Consider the following 16,679-nt stretch of genomic DNA (forward strand, 5'->3'; position numbering starts at 1 on the left):
TGGCCTGTACCAGCAGTAATGTGGCCAGCAGGAGCAGGGAAGTGACTGTGCCCCTATAGTGTGCATTAGTGAGGCCACATCTCAAATACTGTGTTCAGTCTTGGGCCTCTCATTACAAGAAGGACATTGAGGTGCTGGAGCATGTCCATAGAATGTCAGCAAAGCTGCCAAAGGGGCTGGAGACCAGGTCCTGGTGAAGGGTAGCTGAGGGAACTGGCATTGATTAACCTGGAGAAGAGGAGACTGAGAGTATACCTCACTGGTCTTCAGGACTCCCTGAAAGGAGGTTGTAGTGAGGAGGGGGTTGGTCTCTTCTCATAGTGATTAGGTGACAGAAGGAAAGGAAGTGACCTTAAATTGTATCAGGGAAGGTTTAGGTTGGATAACAAAAGAAGTTTCTTCACAGAAAGTGTGGTCAGGCACTGGAACAGATTGCCCAGGGAGGTGGTGGAGGCACTGTCCCAGGAGGTGTTCAAGAAACATGTGGACACAGCACTTTGGGACATGGTTTAATGGCCGTGGTGGTCTTAGATTGAAGGTTGGACTCAATCTTAAAGGTCTCTTCCAACCAAAATAGTTCTATGACCTGGAACACAGGTATAAATAGTTCTGTGGCCTGGAACACAAACCCTGCGAGGAGAGGCTGAGGGAGCTGGGGGTGTGCAGCCTGCAGAAGAGGAGGCTCAGGGCAGACCTCATTGCTGTCTACAACTACCGGAAGGGAGGTTGTAGCCAGGTGGGCATTGGTCTCTTCTGCCAGGCAACCAGCAATTGAACAAGGGGACAGAGTCTCAAGTTGTGCTGGTAGAGGTCTAGGCTGGATGTTAGGAGGAAGTCCTTGCCAGAGAGAGTGTTTGGCATTGGAATGGGCTGCCCAGAGAGGTGGTGGAGTCGCTGTCCGTGGAGGTGCTCAAGAAAAGCCTGTCTGAGGCACTTAGTGCCATGGTCTAGTTGACTGGATAGGGCTGGGTGCTAGGTTGGACTGGATGATCTTGGAGGTCTCTTCCAACCTGGTTGATTCTATGATTCTATCTTTAAGGTCCCTTCCAACTCAAACCATCCTATGATTCTCTCCACTAAGAAATGAAAGCACTAAGATGTTAACTTCGGCACTGTCAGCAGCCATTAGCTCCTCTGAAGCACTGACTCTACCCAAGAGGCGCACAAGAGCATTGCCCTAACACAGGAGCTGATGTCAGCAACAAGGGGGATTGAGGCTCCCACTCAAGCAATCAGAGGGTGGCACCCTTCATCCTGAACAATGCAACAACAACCATTCAATTCCTCCGGGGGTTAAAAACCAGCTGGAGCTTAATGAAAGCACTTTCACAAATCCCTGCAAAAAGCTCTGCAACAGAGTGAGGTTGGTTCCACTTCAAATATTTAACAGAATATCCTGTTTCCTCAACAACCCTAATTTCCATTACAGGATGGTTTCCATAGAAAATGGAAACAAACCCAAGCAGAGTCTGGAAGTCTAAGACAACCATCCTATCATGTAAAACCAAAATGGTGTCATCTCTTATGTGTAATTAAATCCAGAAGCAACTGCTGAATGAAGCCATTCTCTCTGGAAACAAAATTACAGAAACATTCAGGTTGGAAAAGCCCCTCAGGATCACCAAGTACAACCCATATCCCTACTCTACAACGTGCACCCTAAATCATATCCCCAGGCACCACAGCCCAATGACTTTTAAAAGCATCCAGGGTTGGTTGACTCCCAACACCTCCCTGGGCAGCTCATTCCAGTGCTTGATCACTCTAGATGGGAAAAAATTATCTCCTATTGTGCAGTCTAAATCAATCTAGTTGCAGCTTGAGGCCATTCCCTCTTGTTCTATCACTATTTACCCATGAGAAGAGATCAGTACCAACCTCTCCATAACCTCCTTTTACATAGCTGTAGGCAGCCATGAGGTCTCCTCTCAGCCTCCTCAAACTAACCATCCCCAGCTCCCTCAGTCACTCCTCATCAGATTTATTCTCCAGGCCCTTCCCCAGCTTTGTTGCCCTCCTCTGCACTCACTCCAGCACCTTCAAGTCTCTCTTGTGTTGAAGTGCCCAAAATTCAACACAATAATTCAGGTATAGCCTCACCAGAGCAGAGTCCAAGGGGACAATCACCTCCCTTCTCCTGCTGGACACAGCATTTCTAACCCCAGCCAGGATGCCATTAGTTTTCTTTGCCACCTGGGCACACTGCTTGCTCATATTCAGCTGTTTGTGTATGACACCCCCCAGGTCCCTTTCTGTTGGCAGCTTTTCAGCCACACTGCCCCTAGCCTGTAGCGTTGCTTGGAGTTGTTGTGGCCCACGTGCAGGACCTGGCATTTGGCTCATGCCACTAACACTGGCCCATCCATCCAATCTATCCAAGTCCCTCTGTAGAGCCTCCCTACCCTCCTCATGATGATCAACACTGCCACCTGACTTGCTGTCATCTGCAAACTTCAACATGGAATATTCTAAAAGTACTTACTGAAGAGGTTTGCCATGTTTAATAGAAACTGCATCAGCAATGAGTGAATGAAAGGTGTTAACAAGTCCTCACATACTGATCTATGTAGAGGAAAAAAAAACAACCACTCTCATCTACCTGTACTTTGGATTTTCTTTCTTCTTCAGGGCTGAAACTGCTGTTGGTGCTCAAATCGGAGTCATTGTGGATATAGTGAAGTGTGGAATCCATATTCTGTGAAAAGGAGGGAAAGGGAGAAGGTCACACAAGGTACACTCATCAGCACCTAGAAGCACTGTCCTCACCTCACGGTCTCTCTCTTAAAGAAGGACATCTTCTAACATCAAATATCATTTTGAATCATAGAATCTAGCAGGTTGGAAGAGACCTCCAAGATCATTCAGTCCAACCTAGCACCCAGCCCTAGCCAATCAACCAGACCATGGCACTAAGTGCCTCAGCCAGGATTTGCTTGAACACCTCCAGGGACAGTGACTCCACCACCTCCCTGGGCAGCCCATTCCAATGCCAATCACTCTCTCTGGCAACAACTTCCTCCTAACATCCAGCCTAGACCTCCCTCTGCACAATTTGAGGCTGTGTCCCCTTGTTCTATTGCTCGTTACCTGGGAGAAGAGACTAACCCTCAGGTAGTTTGTTACAGCCCCAAATCAAAAGGTCTGTGAGATAAATCTTTCCATTTCCAACACAAGCTCCTCTTACTCTGCTCCAGTTGGGTTTTTTTGTTCCATAAAACCCCAGGAGAATGGTACCTCTGAGACTGCATTACAGAAATTTGTAACCAAGACACAGGTCACATTGCTTCTCCCCTGAAGGCATGGGGAGAAATCATCCATAGCAGATTTTGTTGGATTTGTTGCTTTGGATTTGGGCTAGAAAAAGGTCACCACAAAGCCACTCTCACACTTAAGAGTAGAAACTGATGAGGCTCCTTGCCCAGAGGTGATTAGTCTATAATCTTCTCTGCAGATGAGCTTCACCTTATCGTGCAGAGTCCTAGTAGACCATAGCTGCTGACATGAGTCATCCCCCCTCTCAGCAGTTCTATTAAGATCTATTTTAGCAATCATTCAAGCATCCTGGCTTCATATCTGGGCTTTGTAGATAAGGACTAAGACTTTGGAACTGTGCTGAGCAGCAGAGGCTTGATAAACTGTGCTGCTGACACCTTCTGTACCGGAGCAGCTCCCCACACACAATGGACTTTGCATAATCAGCTGTGAATTCCAAGGGGTTCACGATGAATATTTGAAAAGTAGATGGGGCTGCTGTCAGGTAGAAGAGGGCAGAGGCATTTTTGCAAGATGTGAGCCAAGCTATCTATTCAGAGAGGCTGCAGGGTGAGCTCTGAGGGTCAGGAACATGCCTGCTCTACCAGCAGCTCGGATCGGTTTGACAAGGAGAATTCTCCCACAACCCAGAAACTTCCTCAAAAAAAGCCTCCAGGATACCATCTGTCTTCCTTGCTTTGACTTCAGCTGCTACTTCCCCTTCCACAGGCTGCTTTCATAGAAGCAGCAGGTTGTAATTTTAGTCACTGAGGTATAATTACAGGTGCTGCAGAAGAGGCAGAGCTGGGAGGCAATCACAGACTGCTGGCACAACGGCCCACGGCGTCTGTCAGGTTTATCGCACAGCAGCAAGAAGGTGCCAAAGAGCCAAGGAAAGAACAGATATGCAAGGGACTTCATAACTAAATGTGTCCTCCAGAGGCTCTGGGAACAATCTCTGCAAGATTTTACCTTGTCAATTCCTCACTCCTTTTTTTTTTTTCCTCCTCCCCATGAAAAGGAGAAAAATGACAGCGTTGCCTGAAAGTCAGCAGCTTTGGCCTCTTTCACAACAAGAGATGAGCACAGCACCATTTGGGTTGGAGAAGACCTTTCAGACTATCAAGTCCAACCATTAGCTGCTGCTAACTCATATCCTTTAGCACCACATCTCTGCAGCTTTTAAAATGGGAGTGAGGATTCAACCATCTCCCTGGAAAGCTTATTCCAGTATTTGGGAACCCTTTCAGTGAAAAAGTTTCTTCTGTTATCCAGCCTAAATCTCCCCTGGTGCAACTTGAGGCCATTTCTGCTCATTCTCTCACTTTTTATCAGGGAGAAGAGACCAATCCCCACTCCAACCTCCTTTCAGGGATTTATGGAGAATGAAAGGGTCTCCTCTGAGCCTCCTTTTTTCCAGGCTAAACAGCCCCAGTGCTCCTTCAGCCTCACAAGAACTGTTCTCTGGACCTTTCATATCAGCTTTGGTGCTCTTCTCTGGACCTGCTCCAGCACCTCAATGTCCCCCTTGTATGAAGCCCCCAGAATTTGACTCAGTGCTCAAAGTGCAGGCAAGCAGCACTGGTTAGCCACAGCACTTCCCATGATTTGCCCAAGTGCATAGGTCAGGGGTTAGTCATCCATTCTGCTACCATAAAAATGCAAAGATGTCATCTCACAATCTTTCAGCTCGCAAGAGTTGAGTTTAAAATAAACAAGACAGACAAAAATAATACTTCACTGCCTGAACTAAGTCAAACAACTAAATTTACTGAAGGGTGTTGCAGATGGGAACATTTCTAAGCAGCCACTTTTAAAGTCAAGTCTCCATTCCAGAAAGGACGAGCTTCAGTGCAGACCCACTGCAGCATCAGTTGGTATTTAAGTCAGGGTAGCATCTCTGCTCCTGCAGAGAAGCTCCATCTGTAGTTCTTCCATGTCACATGCATACAAGCTGAGCTGAATGTTGCACAGCCAGGATATAAAAATTCTGCAAGGTTCAGCCTGAAAGCTTCTTGGCACCAAACTGGTGAACCACCACCTCTGAGAGGCAAAAACCTTAGTGGCAGCCTCACAAATCTCTCACATGAGGCCTCCTTTGGCTGCGGTGTAACAAGAGCGTTGCGGCTGTGCTCTGTGGACCCCTGAGCTGTGCACACACAGCCCACAGCATCAGGGCAAGTAGTACTGGCATTGCCTGACAGGGCAGCTGGCTCAAACAGACAGGAGAGGTAGGTTTCAAGAGTCTAGGACTCTTCCTGGCATCTGCAGAATCAAAGAATCACAAAATGGTGGGAGTTGGAAGGGATGTCTGGGTAGTGGCTGGGAGAGATCTCTGGAGATCATCCAGTCCAATCCCACTGCTAAAGCAGGGTCACCCACAGAAGGTTGTCCAAGAGGATCTGGAATCTCTCAGGACAAGGAGACTCCACAACCTTTGTGGGAAGCCTGCTCCAGGGCTCTGGCACCATCAAGAAAGAAGTTTTTCCTCATGTTCAGATGGAGTTTCCTGGGTCCCAGTTTTTGCCTAGTGACCCTTGTTCTGTCAGTGAGCATCACTGAAGTGTCAGCCACCATCCTCTTACCCCTGCCGTTTAGACAGAGATAAGATCCACTCCCAGTCTGCTATCCTCCAGACTAAAAAGGTCCCCAAGGTCTCTCAGCCTTTCCTCCTCACAGAGATGTTCCAGTCCCCTCATCATCTTTGTAGCCTCCACTGGACTCTCTGCAGTAATTCCCTGTTTCTCTTGACCTGGGGAGGCAAGAAATGGATCCAGTACTCCAGATGTGACCTCACTAGGGCACCTTCTTATATTGGACAGGAGTGGACTGCCTATACTTCAGCTTGCTTTGTCTTTACCCTCTACCTCCAACTGGAGAGAAGAAGCAGACAACTCTCACACCCATGTATGGGGAGGGGGGGACAGAAAGAAAAGCCACCTGTGAAAAATCAGAGCTCTCCTCACTATTAGGAGCAACAATCTACTTGGCTCAACAGATCTCAGTTTGATTCCCAAATTCTAGGTCACCTGTATAACAACCTCTCACTTGTAAAATGAGGACTTGATTTGATGCCAGTAGCAAACAAGGAACTGACAGATTAAGAGCATCCTTCTGAAAGGGCAAAGCTGAAACAAGCACAACCAACATATATCAGGAACGTGACAGCTTCTTGAACCCTCTGTCAGCATCAGAATCAAGTGAAAAATAAACTGATGGACTTGGTGCCCCTGAGCAAACAGCACCCTCCTCACTCCCAAAATCAGAGAAAGGCAGAGGACACAGTCAGACTGACATGTTTTGGGTTGGTATGACAACAGACCAGGAAGAAACCTACCCAGCTCGATTGACAGGAGGAACTGGGGCCAAGTTGTTTTTTGGAAGCAAAGAAGCAAACCAACCAACCACATTTCTAGTGTTAAATTATGGTTGTGTACAAACAGCAGTATCCAAGTAAATGTCACGTTCCTCCACTGCCTGGATGTCTGTAGGCCACAAGCTAGTCCAACAGCTTAGGTGAAAGCTAAAGGGCATTTAGAAACACTGCACTCATTAAAGAAGGCTGCAAATATTTGCACTGGACAGAAGTCAGTTCCTGGACTTTTCCAAGACATTTATCAACATTTCCTCTGAAAACACCATTCAGGCAACTGAGCCAACAAAACATCTGCTGTGGTTTTATGAAGTGGGTTTTAGAACCATTGCTGCAGCTTTCAGTACCACCAGAGCTTGTGGCACTAGATGCAGTGAATGCAGAATCATACACTTGTTGGAAAAGGCCTTTCAGATTGAGGCCAACCATCACCTAACTCTGCCAAGGCTGCTGCTAAACCACATCCTTCAGCACCACATCTCTATGCTTTTGAAGCAGCTCCAGGGATGGGGATTCAACCATCTCCCTGCAGAGCCTGTTCCAGAGTTTGAGAATCCTTTCAGTGAAGAAGGTTCTTGTAATATTCAAACTAAACCTTCCCTGGTGCAATTTGAAGGCATTTCTTTTCATCCTGTCACCTGGTACTAGGGAGATGGGACTGATGACCCACACCTCACTACAATCTCCTTTCACTTCCCCTTTAGTCCAGGCTAAACAACCCCAGTTCTCTCAGCTTCTCCTCACAAGAATTGTTCTCTAAACCCTTCACCAGCTCTGTCACCCTTCTCTGGACGTGCTCCAGCACCTCAATGTCCTTTTTGTAGTGAGGGGCCCAAAACTGAATTCAGTATTTGTGACGTGGCCTCAGCAGTACTGAGTACAGGGGCAGGATCCCTTCCCTACTCCTGCTGGCCACACCATTCCTGATACAAGCCAGGGTGCTATTGGCCTTCTTGGCCTCCTGAGCACACAGCTGGCTCATGTTCACATGGCTGTCGTCACTCCAGGTCCTTTTCTACTGGGTAACTTCCCAGCCACTCTACCCCAAGCCTGTAGCACTGCACGGTGCCACCCAAGTGAAGGACACAGCGCTCGGGCCCTGTTAAACCTCATACAATTGATCTCAGCCCATGGACCCAGCCTGTCCAGATCTCTTTGCAGAGCCTTCCTACCCTCAAGCAGATCAACACTCCCAATCAAATTAGCATCAACCTCAAATCTAGTGAGGATGCACTTGATCCCCTCCTCCAGACCACTTATCAAGACATTCAATACACAGCATACCACGCACAGTGCAGAACAGAAAATGGTATCCAGTGCCACAGACCCGAGTTGGGCACAAGGTGGTGGTGCTGAAGGATTGAAAGCAAAGCACTTCAAAATGTTAACTGACTGATAGAATCTACCTTCCCTTTCAGTAGTCCACACAACCTCCTAGACTACTGCTTCTGAACTTCTCTTATGCAGGCCAGTAAACCACTATGGAACATTTCAGTAGTGAGCAGAGGGAACAAAGTGCCTCATTCTCCAGACTGGGAAGGGTACTGGTGAAGGAGACTCAACAAATTACCAGGAGGTGTTAGTTTTAGGGAAGGGATTTCACAGAAGTAAACAGCAGTAGCATTAAAACATCTTAAAATGTGATAATCACAAAAGAGTTTAGTGGAATCAGCTTCAAAACCAAGCTGTCTGGGTAAGCACAGAACTGGCCAAAACAAAGGCACCCAACTCATTTTATTTCAGTAGCTGGAGTTTCACTGCCAGCTAAGAAATCTCAACATCACACTAGCCAAAAGTAGGAAATCTTTGGCTGCTACTCCTCCAGGAAGAAAAAACACAGCTCTGCTACTGGAGCACAAGAAATCCTAAGGGGAAGACAAATAATTGAGCCTAAAACTCTCTTCTTACCTCAGTGTCACCAATTAAAGGCACGACATCACTCAGTATAGGCTTAAAACTCTGTTGGTCATTGATGGTTAGCTCTGTCTGCGAGTCTGTTCCCTTGCCAGCGTTGGCCATGGGCTCTTCTGGACGCAATGTGGATGCTCTTAGTGCAGCAGACAACATCTCCACTTGTGCTGCAGGGACATGAGAGGGAAACACATGAGAGGCTGAACTGCAAGGAACTTCAGCAAGCCCATAAACCAACTTCTACACAGCAACTAATTAACTGACAGATGGTGGAGGAACTACAGGGGAGGTACAAATGGAAGATTATTAACTCTTAGTAAATCTCAAAGTGGAGACAATAAATGTCAAAGATAAGAGTGACTGGTACCCCAGTCCTCCTAGGGTGCTCAGCCACACTGCAGCTCAGTGAAATTGGGCTTCACAGCAAAATATACAAACCCCAGGTGCAGATTGTGGTTAAGGCAGGATCAGTTGTCTAGGAATCTTAGTGCATAGGAATGGTGTTCTCAGGGCAGAAGAGCACATGGATGCTAACTTACTGACTGGGTCTTTTGTGGGAGGTAGGAATGAGAGAGAGACAGAAAAGCAATTCAAGTAAGGGTTGAGAACAGATTGATTCAAACAAAAAAGCTTTTGGTTCTAAGAGGCTGTGTGTGTCTATATGGTCACAAATCACAGAATCATTTTGGCTGACACAGACCTTTCACATGGAGTCCAACCATTTCCCACACCCACTGGCATACTGGGATGACAGGTCAAGTCATAGAACCACTGAGGTTGAAAAAGACCTCAAGAGCATCAAATCCAATTGTTAACCCAGCACTGCCGTGTCCCCTACTAAACCACGTGCCTCAGCACCGCATCTACACAGCTTTCAAACCTCTCCACCACTGCCCTAGGCAGTCTGTTTCAGGGCTGCACAACCCTTTCAGTGAACATTTTTTTCCTAAATGTCCCTTGGTGCAACTTGAGGCCATTTCCTCTTGTCTTATTGCTTGCTATTTGGGAGAAGAGACCAACTCCTGCCTCACTACAATCTCCTTTCAGGTAGCTGTAGAGACACAAGATCTTTCCTGCACAATACTTTAGCCTCCTTGCATCTTCCAAACAACTAATGGAGGCTGCAGTGTTTGACATCAAAAGAAAGCCTTAGGAACTTCACTCTTTCAAACATGTCCAGCAGTGCTCTGCTTTCCACCTCTGCTTACTGCCCATTAAGAACAGCTTTGTGGAGCAATGTTCCTTAGATATAGTCTGACCTAAGCAGATGAAGTATCAGAGGCAATCCTAGCTGCAAGCCACACAAGAATCACAGACTGCTGGGAGTTGGAAGGGATGTCTGGAGATCATATAGTCCAATCCTGCTGCTAAAGTAGGGTCACCCAAAGCAGGCTGCCCAGGGTCTCAATGTCCAGGCAGGTTTGGAATATCTCCAGGAGGAGACTCCACCACCTCCCTGGGCAGCCTGCTCCAGAGCTCCAGCACCCTCACAAAAAAGAAGTTTCTCCTCATGTTCAGAGGGAATCTCCTGGGTTCCAGTTTGTGCCTGCTCTGCCTTCTCCTGTCACTGGGCAACAGTGGGAATGATGTCAGTGGCAGACACTGATACACCTGCATGGCATGCTCCCTTTTTTTCCTCTGAGCAATCTGCCCTTCCTTACCCTCACTTCTTACTCAGAGGCAAAAATAATTAAAGTATCAAAGGAAGAAGAGTTTCTTTTCCACTTACTCCTCACCTACTGTTCCATTAGCAAAGCACTTGAGACTTTTACACAAGTAGCCTGCCTCACAAATATGATTTTGATAAAGAAATGGGATCAAATTCACCCCAGATTTGGGTTGGATTAGCCCTATTAGGTCTCCATGTGGCAAAGCAGCCTGAAACTGGCACAAGGCACAACCGGCTCCAGCAACCTGCAAGTCAGGCTTTATCTTTTCCCCCAAATAACATTAAGAAGAGCTGACATTTCATAAATTTGACACCTTCTATGCAGCAGGAGGTAAATAAAGCCTCTTGGAAAGAAAAATAAAAACATCTGGGGGGAAAAAAAAGAAAAGACAACCTCTGAAGTAAGCGAAGAAGGCAGCAGACTCAGGGAGCTGGGAAAAAAGATGTGACCTGAATAAAGACCAAGAGCTGGCAGACTTCAGAGGAATGTGTAGGTTTCCATCTGCCACTTTGAGACCCTCAGGATGTCTGGTCCTGTGGGTTGGAAATGTCTTATTAACAGGGATTACATACCACAGCTCAGCTTTGGACAGCTGTGTAGGTCTGCTGGCCAGCAGGTTGGCTGGGAGAAGACAGGTTGTCTTCAGCTTGGTTGCTGGCTGCTTAGCTACCTATTACTCAACTTACCACTCTGGCAGCAAGCTAGTGCTGGAAAGAAAGCCTCAAGGTAAAGATTTTAAAGGAGTGAGGTTCAATTAAAGCAGTTTACCCCTTCCTGAGAATGAGATTACAGGGGAAAAAAAAAGTTGGCCACCATAAACAACAACAACAAAAAAGTATTTACTGGAGACCTCATCAGTCTCCATGCCTTGGAGCAAGGATCTGAAGCCTGAAATGGAAACTGCTTGAAATGGAAACTGCTCTGCTGACAGGGAGGTGCACAACAGAAACAGAGAAAACACAGTCAAGTTACAAACCTGAACCTCCCCCCCAAAAAACATCTGCAACTAGATCAGGTTCCTCAGAGCCCCAAACAACCTGACTTGGAATGTTGCCTGAGATGAGGTTTCTGTCACCTCTCTGGGCAACCTGGGCCAGGATTTCATGCCCATCAGTGTAAGCAATTTTTTCTCTCTCTCTAGTCTAAATCTGCTTCTTTTAGTTTCAAACCATCACCTCCTGTCCTGTCACAACAGGTCCTGCTAAAAAAGTCTGTCCCAAACTTTCTTAGAGACAAAGGGCCTCCCTGGAGCCTGGTCTTCTCCAGGCTGAATAACCCCAACTCTCTCAGCCTGGTGTCATAAAAGACGGCTTCCAGCACTCCCATCATTGTGGCTTCCCCTGGCCCCATTCCAACAGTTCCATGTTTATTCTGTGCTGAGGACTCCAGAGCTGGACCCAGCACTGCAAGTGAAGTCTAAGCAGAGCAGAGGGGCAGAATCCCCTCCCTCCACCTGCTGCCCACACAGCTGTGTGTGCTGGGGCTGCGAGTGCACTTTGCCAGCTCATGCCCAGCTTTTCACCCACCAGCACCCACAAGTCCTTCATCCCTCAGCCTGGACTGAGATTGGAGACTGCCCCAACCCAGGTGCAGGACCTTGCCCTTGGCCTCACTGAACTTCACAAGGTTTGCACAGACCCAGTTCTCAGGCTTGCCCAAGTCCCTCTGGATGACATCCCATCCCTTAGGTGTATCAACTGCATCACTAGGATTGGTGTTACCTGGAAACTTGCTGAGGGCTCACTCAATCCCACAAGGTAGTAGAGGAATGCAAAATCCAGAAAGGAAGAGAAATGGGAGCAAAAAAAAACAACAAACAAAACATACAGGAGGAAAGAATCATTGTCAGTCACTGCCAGATGAACTCCAGTACCAAATCACTTGCCTCAGCTGCTCAGGACTGGCTCTGAAAGCAGTTATCAAAATAGAAATCAGTCCCTGCTTATCACACCATGAAGGACACAGCCTTCCTGCCATCACTAGTTACTCACAGACTCAGGGGGTTGGAAGGGACCAGTCCAACTCCCCTGCAAAAGCAGGGTCACCCACAGCAGGCTGCTCAGGATCACGGTGTCCAAGTGGATTTGGAGTCTCTCCAGAGAAGGAGATGCCACAGCTTCTCTGGGCAGCCTGCTCCAGAGGTCTGTCACCCTGCACAGCAAAGAAGTTTTTCCTCCTGTTCAGAGGGAACCTCCTGGGTTCCAGTTTGTGCTAGTCAAGAACAATACAGAAACCTCTTGATGCCCTCTGAGAGCTACAAAACTCCCTGCACTGAAATAAGACATGAACACACAAGAAAAATAACCCAATTTTGGACATACAAATTCATAGCTACAAAAACCTCCCTGAGAGGTCTTTAAGATGCCTTCTAACTGGGTAGAACAAGGGTTTGCAAAAGGAAACAGCAGGGCAAGTTTTAACAGCAGACTTCAGAGACGAGTAGCAAGGCTGAAATTTTTCTCTTACCTCTTCCCTTAGAGAAGGGGTGCCCAAAGCACTCTTAGAGCAAACTTGTTCCTGCTGACTTACACAGTAATAAATAAAAGCAGCCCAAAAATAAGGTATTAGCATATCCACCTACTAGCAACAAAAAGATTAAAGCAGTATCAGTAGATTCTAAACGTTTTTCCCACTCCCAACTTGCTCTTCTTTTTGCTTCCTACTTTTCCTGGTGGGCAGCTTTCTCCTGGGGTTTCCTCAGCTCCAAAATATGGATTCATCTTCAGTGGTACCTCTGGACTGTCTGACTGTGACAAGCTTCATGTGCCTTGGAATTTATTGAGCATAATACCAAGAGAGACTTATCTCCAGTAGGAACAAGTCACAGAATCATAGAATTGCCAGGGCTGGAAGGGACATCAAAGATCATCCAGTTCCAACCCCTCTACACCTCACACTAGATCAGGTTCCCCAGAGCCACATCCAGCCTGGCTTAAAAACCTCCACAGATAAGGCTTCCACCACCTCCCTAGGCAACCTGTTCCAGTGTCTCACCAGCCTCATGCTGAAGAACTTCTTCCTAACATCCAATCTGAAATTCTCCACTTCTAGTTTTGCTCCATTCCCCCCAGTCCTATCACTACTTGACACCCTAAAAAGTCCCTCACCAGCTTTCTTCAGATACTGAAAAGCCACAGTAATGTCTCCTCTGAGCTTTCTCTTCTCCAGACTGTCATTTCAGCTCAGGAGGTATCTCCAAGGTGCTGTTCCACCAGCTGGTCATATTTATGAAACCCTTCTCCAATCTAAAAAGAGCTCTGAAAATGTGCATTCACTTCAATAACTCATTTTGGACCAGTTCTCACTCTGATCCAACAAACTCAACACACTCCACCTGACAACAGGAAGCTGCACCCATGAAGACCTTGCAGAAAAATTACTCAATCATTAACAATCAATAAAGAATAAAATGGAAACCATTTAACACACTTGGATATTTCAAACACAAATGAATCTTAGTTTGCCTTTTTTTCCCCCTCCAAATATGCTAATTACAAAATCCAAGCATGGTGGGGCTTGGAAGTGACCTCTGGAGATCATTTAGTCCCAACTTTACTGCTAAAGCAGGGTCACCCACAGCAGGTTGCCCAGAATCACAATCTCCAGGTGGGTTTGGAATCTCTTCAGAGAAGGAGACTACACAACCTCTCTAGACAGTCTGCTCCAGGGTTTGGTCACCTTCACAGCAAAATTTCTCCTCATGTTCAGATGGAACCTGCTGGATTCAGGCTTCTGCTTGTGTTTTTTGCCCCTCGTCCTGTCACTAGGCACCATCAAAAAGAGTCTGGCCCCATCCTCTTGACTCTCACCATGCAGCTCTTAATCAGCATTGAGAAGATTCCCTCTCAGGCTGCTCTTCTCCAACCTAAACACCTCCAGATCTCTCAGCCTTTCCTCCTCACATAGATGCTTGAGTTCCCTCAGTATCTTTGTAGCCTCCACCGGACTCTCTCCAGTAGTTCTGTCTCTCTTGAACTGGGAAGTCCAGATCAATAGCTGATATAATTGAATTATCTATTTGATTATTAATCAAATCAATCCTGATTATAGGCCAGGCAGTCCTAAGTTTATACCAACACCACACATCCAGTGCATGGAAGGCATCTCACAGCCTTTACATCTTTACACAAACACAATTACAACTACATCAAAATAAATACAATCTCTTTGAGGATCAGGAGAAAGCAGAGCTTCTGACTTTTAAAGCACCTGAAAAGTTAAAGCTCAAACAGCTACAGCAAGATTATCTGCAAACACTAAAACCACTTCAGAATCTTTACTCTACCTTTAACATCTGGATCATCTACGTGGGGTTCCAGATTCTCTATCATTTCCTCCAATTCTCTCCTCGTTGCCATAGGAATGTTTGAAGATGCCGGCATAGTCAGCTCCTGAACCTCTCTGTCAAGTATTATCTCCGAAGCTTGCTGAAGCTCCAAGTCAATATCTATTTCAGGGAGTGGAGTCCTCCAGAAATGGAAAGAGTTGTACAATTCCTGCTCTGAAAGAGAGGCTTCCTTTGAATTCAGCCCAGCCTCCCGCAGACCTGCCGTGCAGCAACGAGAACTCCGCTCCTTCTCGCCAGCCATTTCCCCGCAAGGTTCCGAAGACAAAGTGCAATGGAAGGATGACTCAGTTTGGAAATCACTTTCCTTCTGGGAGCCACTTGAGACTGTATTTTGCTCTTCCATGGCATTTTCAAGTTTTGTTGCAAAATCATGATGGGCGTGCAAAGACAGATCCTCGGTCCTGTTGTGCTCATCCTCTGTCGCAACCTCTTCTGCAGTCCTGACTTGTTCACTGCTGAGTGCCAAAGAAAATCAACAGTTGAGCACCAAAACATTCTCCTTGCAAACAGCTGCACACCTGCTACCAGCTTATTATTCACCAGACTACATTTACTTACATGAAAAGGGAAAAAAAATCTCAAAGAAAGTGTGCAATCACAGAATGGTTGAGATTCGAGACGCCTCCAGTTCAAGTAGTTGCCCAGGACTGTGCCCAGGCAGCTTGTGAATGTTTTGGAGGATGGAGACTCCACAAGCTCCCTGGGCAACCTGTGCCAGTGCTCACTCTAACAGTAAGTGTTTCCTGATCTTCAGAGGGAACCTGCTGTGTTGCAGTTTGTGCCCAGTGCCTCTGGTCCTGTCACCAGGCACCAGTGGAAAAAGCCTGGCTCTGCCTTCTTTCTATCCCTCCCTTCAGGTATCTATAGGCATCAGTGAGATTCCTCTGAGCCATCTCTTCTCCAGGCTAAGCAGTCCCAGCTCTCTCAGTCCTAAGTAATAGGAGAGATGCTCCACTCCATCATCTTCCTGACCCACCAACTATATCCACATCTCTCATAATGGGGAACCCACAACTGGACTCATCACTTCAGCTGCAGCCCTACCAATGCTGAGGAAAGAGGAAGGATTACTTCCCTCAACCTACTGGCAACCTTCCTCCCAAAGCAGCACAGGATACCACTGGCCTTTGCTGCAAGGCCACACTGCTGGCTCACAGTCAGCTTAGTGTCCACCATAGCTATTAAGGTCTTTTCTGGAAGGACACTCTCTGTCCAGGCAAACTGTAGCCTGTACTGGCACCTGAAGTTGTTCCTTTCCAGGTGCAGGACTCTACATTCTTGTTGAACTTCAAGAGGCTCCTACCAGCCCATTCCTGCAGTTTACTGAGGTCCTTCTGGACAGTGGCACAAGTTTCTGGCACAACAGCCACTCCTCTCAGCTTCATATCAGCAGGTTTGCTAAGGGTACACCCTGCTCCACCATCTAGGAAGATGTCAAGCAGGACTGGACCAAACACCGACCCCCGAGATACACTAGCAGTTATTGGTATCCAGCTGATCAGTGCCCTCTGGACTTGGCCACTCAGCCAGCTGTCAATCCACCTCACTGGCTGCTCCTTCAGCTCATACTTCACCAGATTCTCTACGAGGATTTTGATGGGAGATCATGTTGAAAATCTTACTGAAGCCTAGGCAGGCTATACTCGCTGCTCTCTGTCTGTCATTTCCTCTCAGAAGATATATCTTAGCTATGTCAAGGAAAGTGTGTCCAGCAGGTCTAGGGAAGTTCTTCTCCCCCTCTACTCTGCCCTAGTGAGACCACATTTGAAGTACTGTGTCCAGTTTTGGGCTCCCCAGTTCAAGAGAGACAGGGACCTGACAGAGAGAGTCCAGCAGAGAGCCAAGAGGATGACAGGGGGACTTGAGCATCTCCCCTATGGAGAGAGACTGAGAGCCCTGTTTAGTCTGGAGAAGAGAAGACTGAGAGGAGATCTCATCAATGTGTACAAATATCTGAGGGGTGGGGGTCAAGTGGCTGGGGCCAGTCTCTTTTTTGCTGGTCAGCAGCAATAAGACATGGAGCAACAGCTACAAACTGGAACACAGAAGGTTTCAGCTCAATATGAGGAGAAACTTCTTTACAGTGAGGGTGACAGAGCACTGGAATAGGCTGCCCAGGGGAGTA

At 47.1% G+C, this 16,679-nt stretch overlaps 1 protein-coding gene across 8 annotated transcripts in view; it reads right to left on the reverse strand.

Annotated features, from left to right (window-relative positions):
- Window positions 1-16,679, reverse strand: part of PPP4R1 (protein phosphatase 4 regulatory subunit 1) — an 81,862-nt gene that overhangs the window by 13,733 nt on the left and 51,450 nt on the right. For all 8 annotated transcript variants that reach the window (XM_064150213.1, XM_064150214.1, XM_064150212.1 and 5 more), the window contains 3 exons: window positions 14,492-15,006; window positions 8,534-8,703; window positions 2,600-2,695 (listed from right to left, as the gene is read on the reverse strand). In XM_064150213.1, the coding sequence (XP_064006283.1) occupies window positions 2,600-2,695; window positions 8,534-8,703; window positions 14,492-15,006 (781 nt within the window). The remainder of the gene's footprint in view (window positions 1-2,599; window positions 2,696-8,533; window positions 8,704-14,491; window positions 15,007-16,679) is intronic.

This window comes from Pogoniulus pusillus, chromosome 10, assembly GCF_015220805.1.
Source record: "Pogoniulus pusillus isolate bPogPus1 chromosome 10, bPogPus1.pri, whole genome shotgun sequence".
Taxonomy (NCBI): Eukaryota; Metazoa; Chordata; class Aves; order Piciformes; family Lybiidae; genus Pogoniulus; species Pogoniulus pusillus.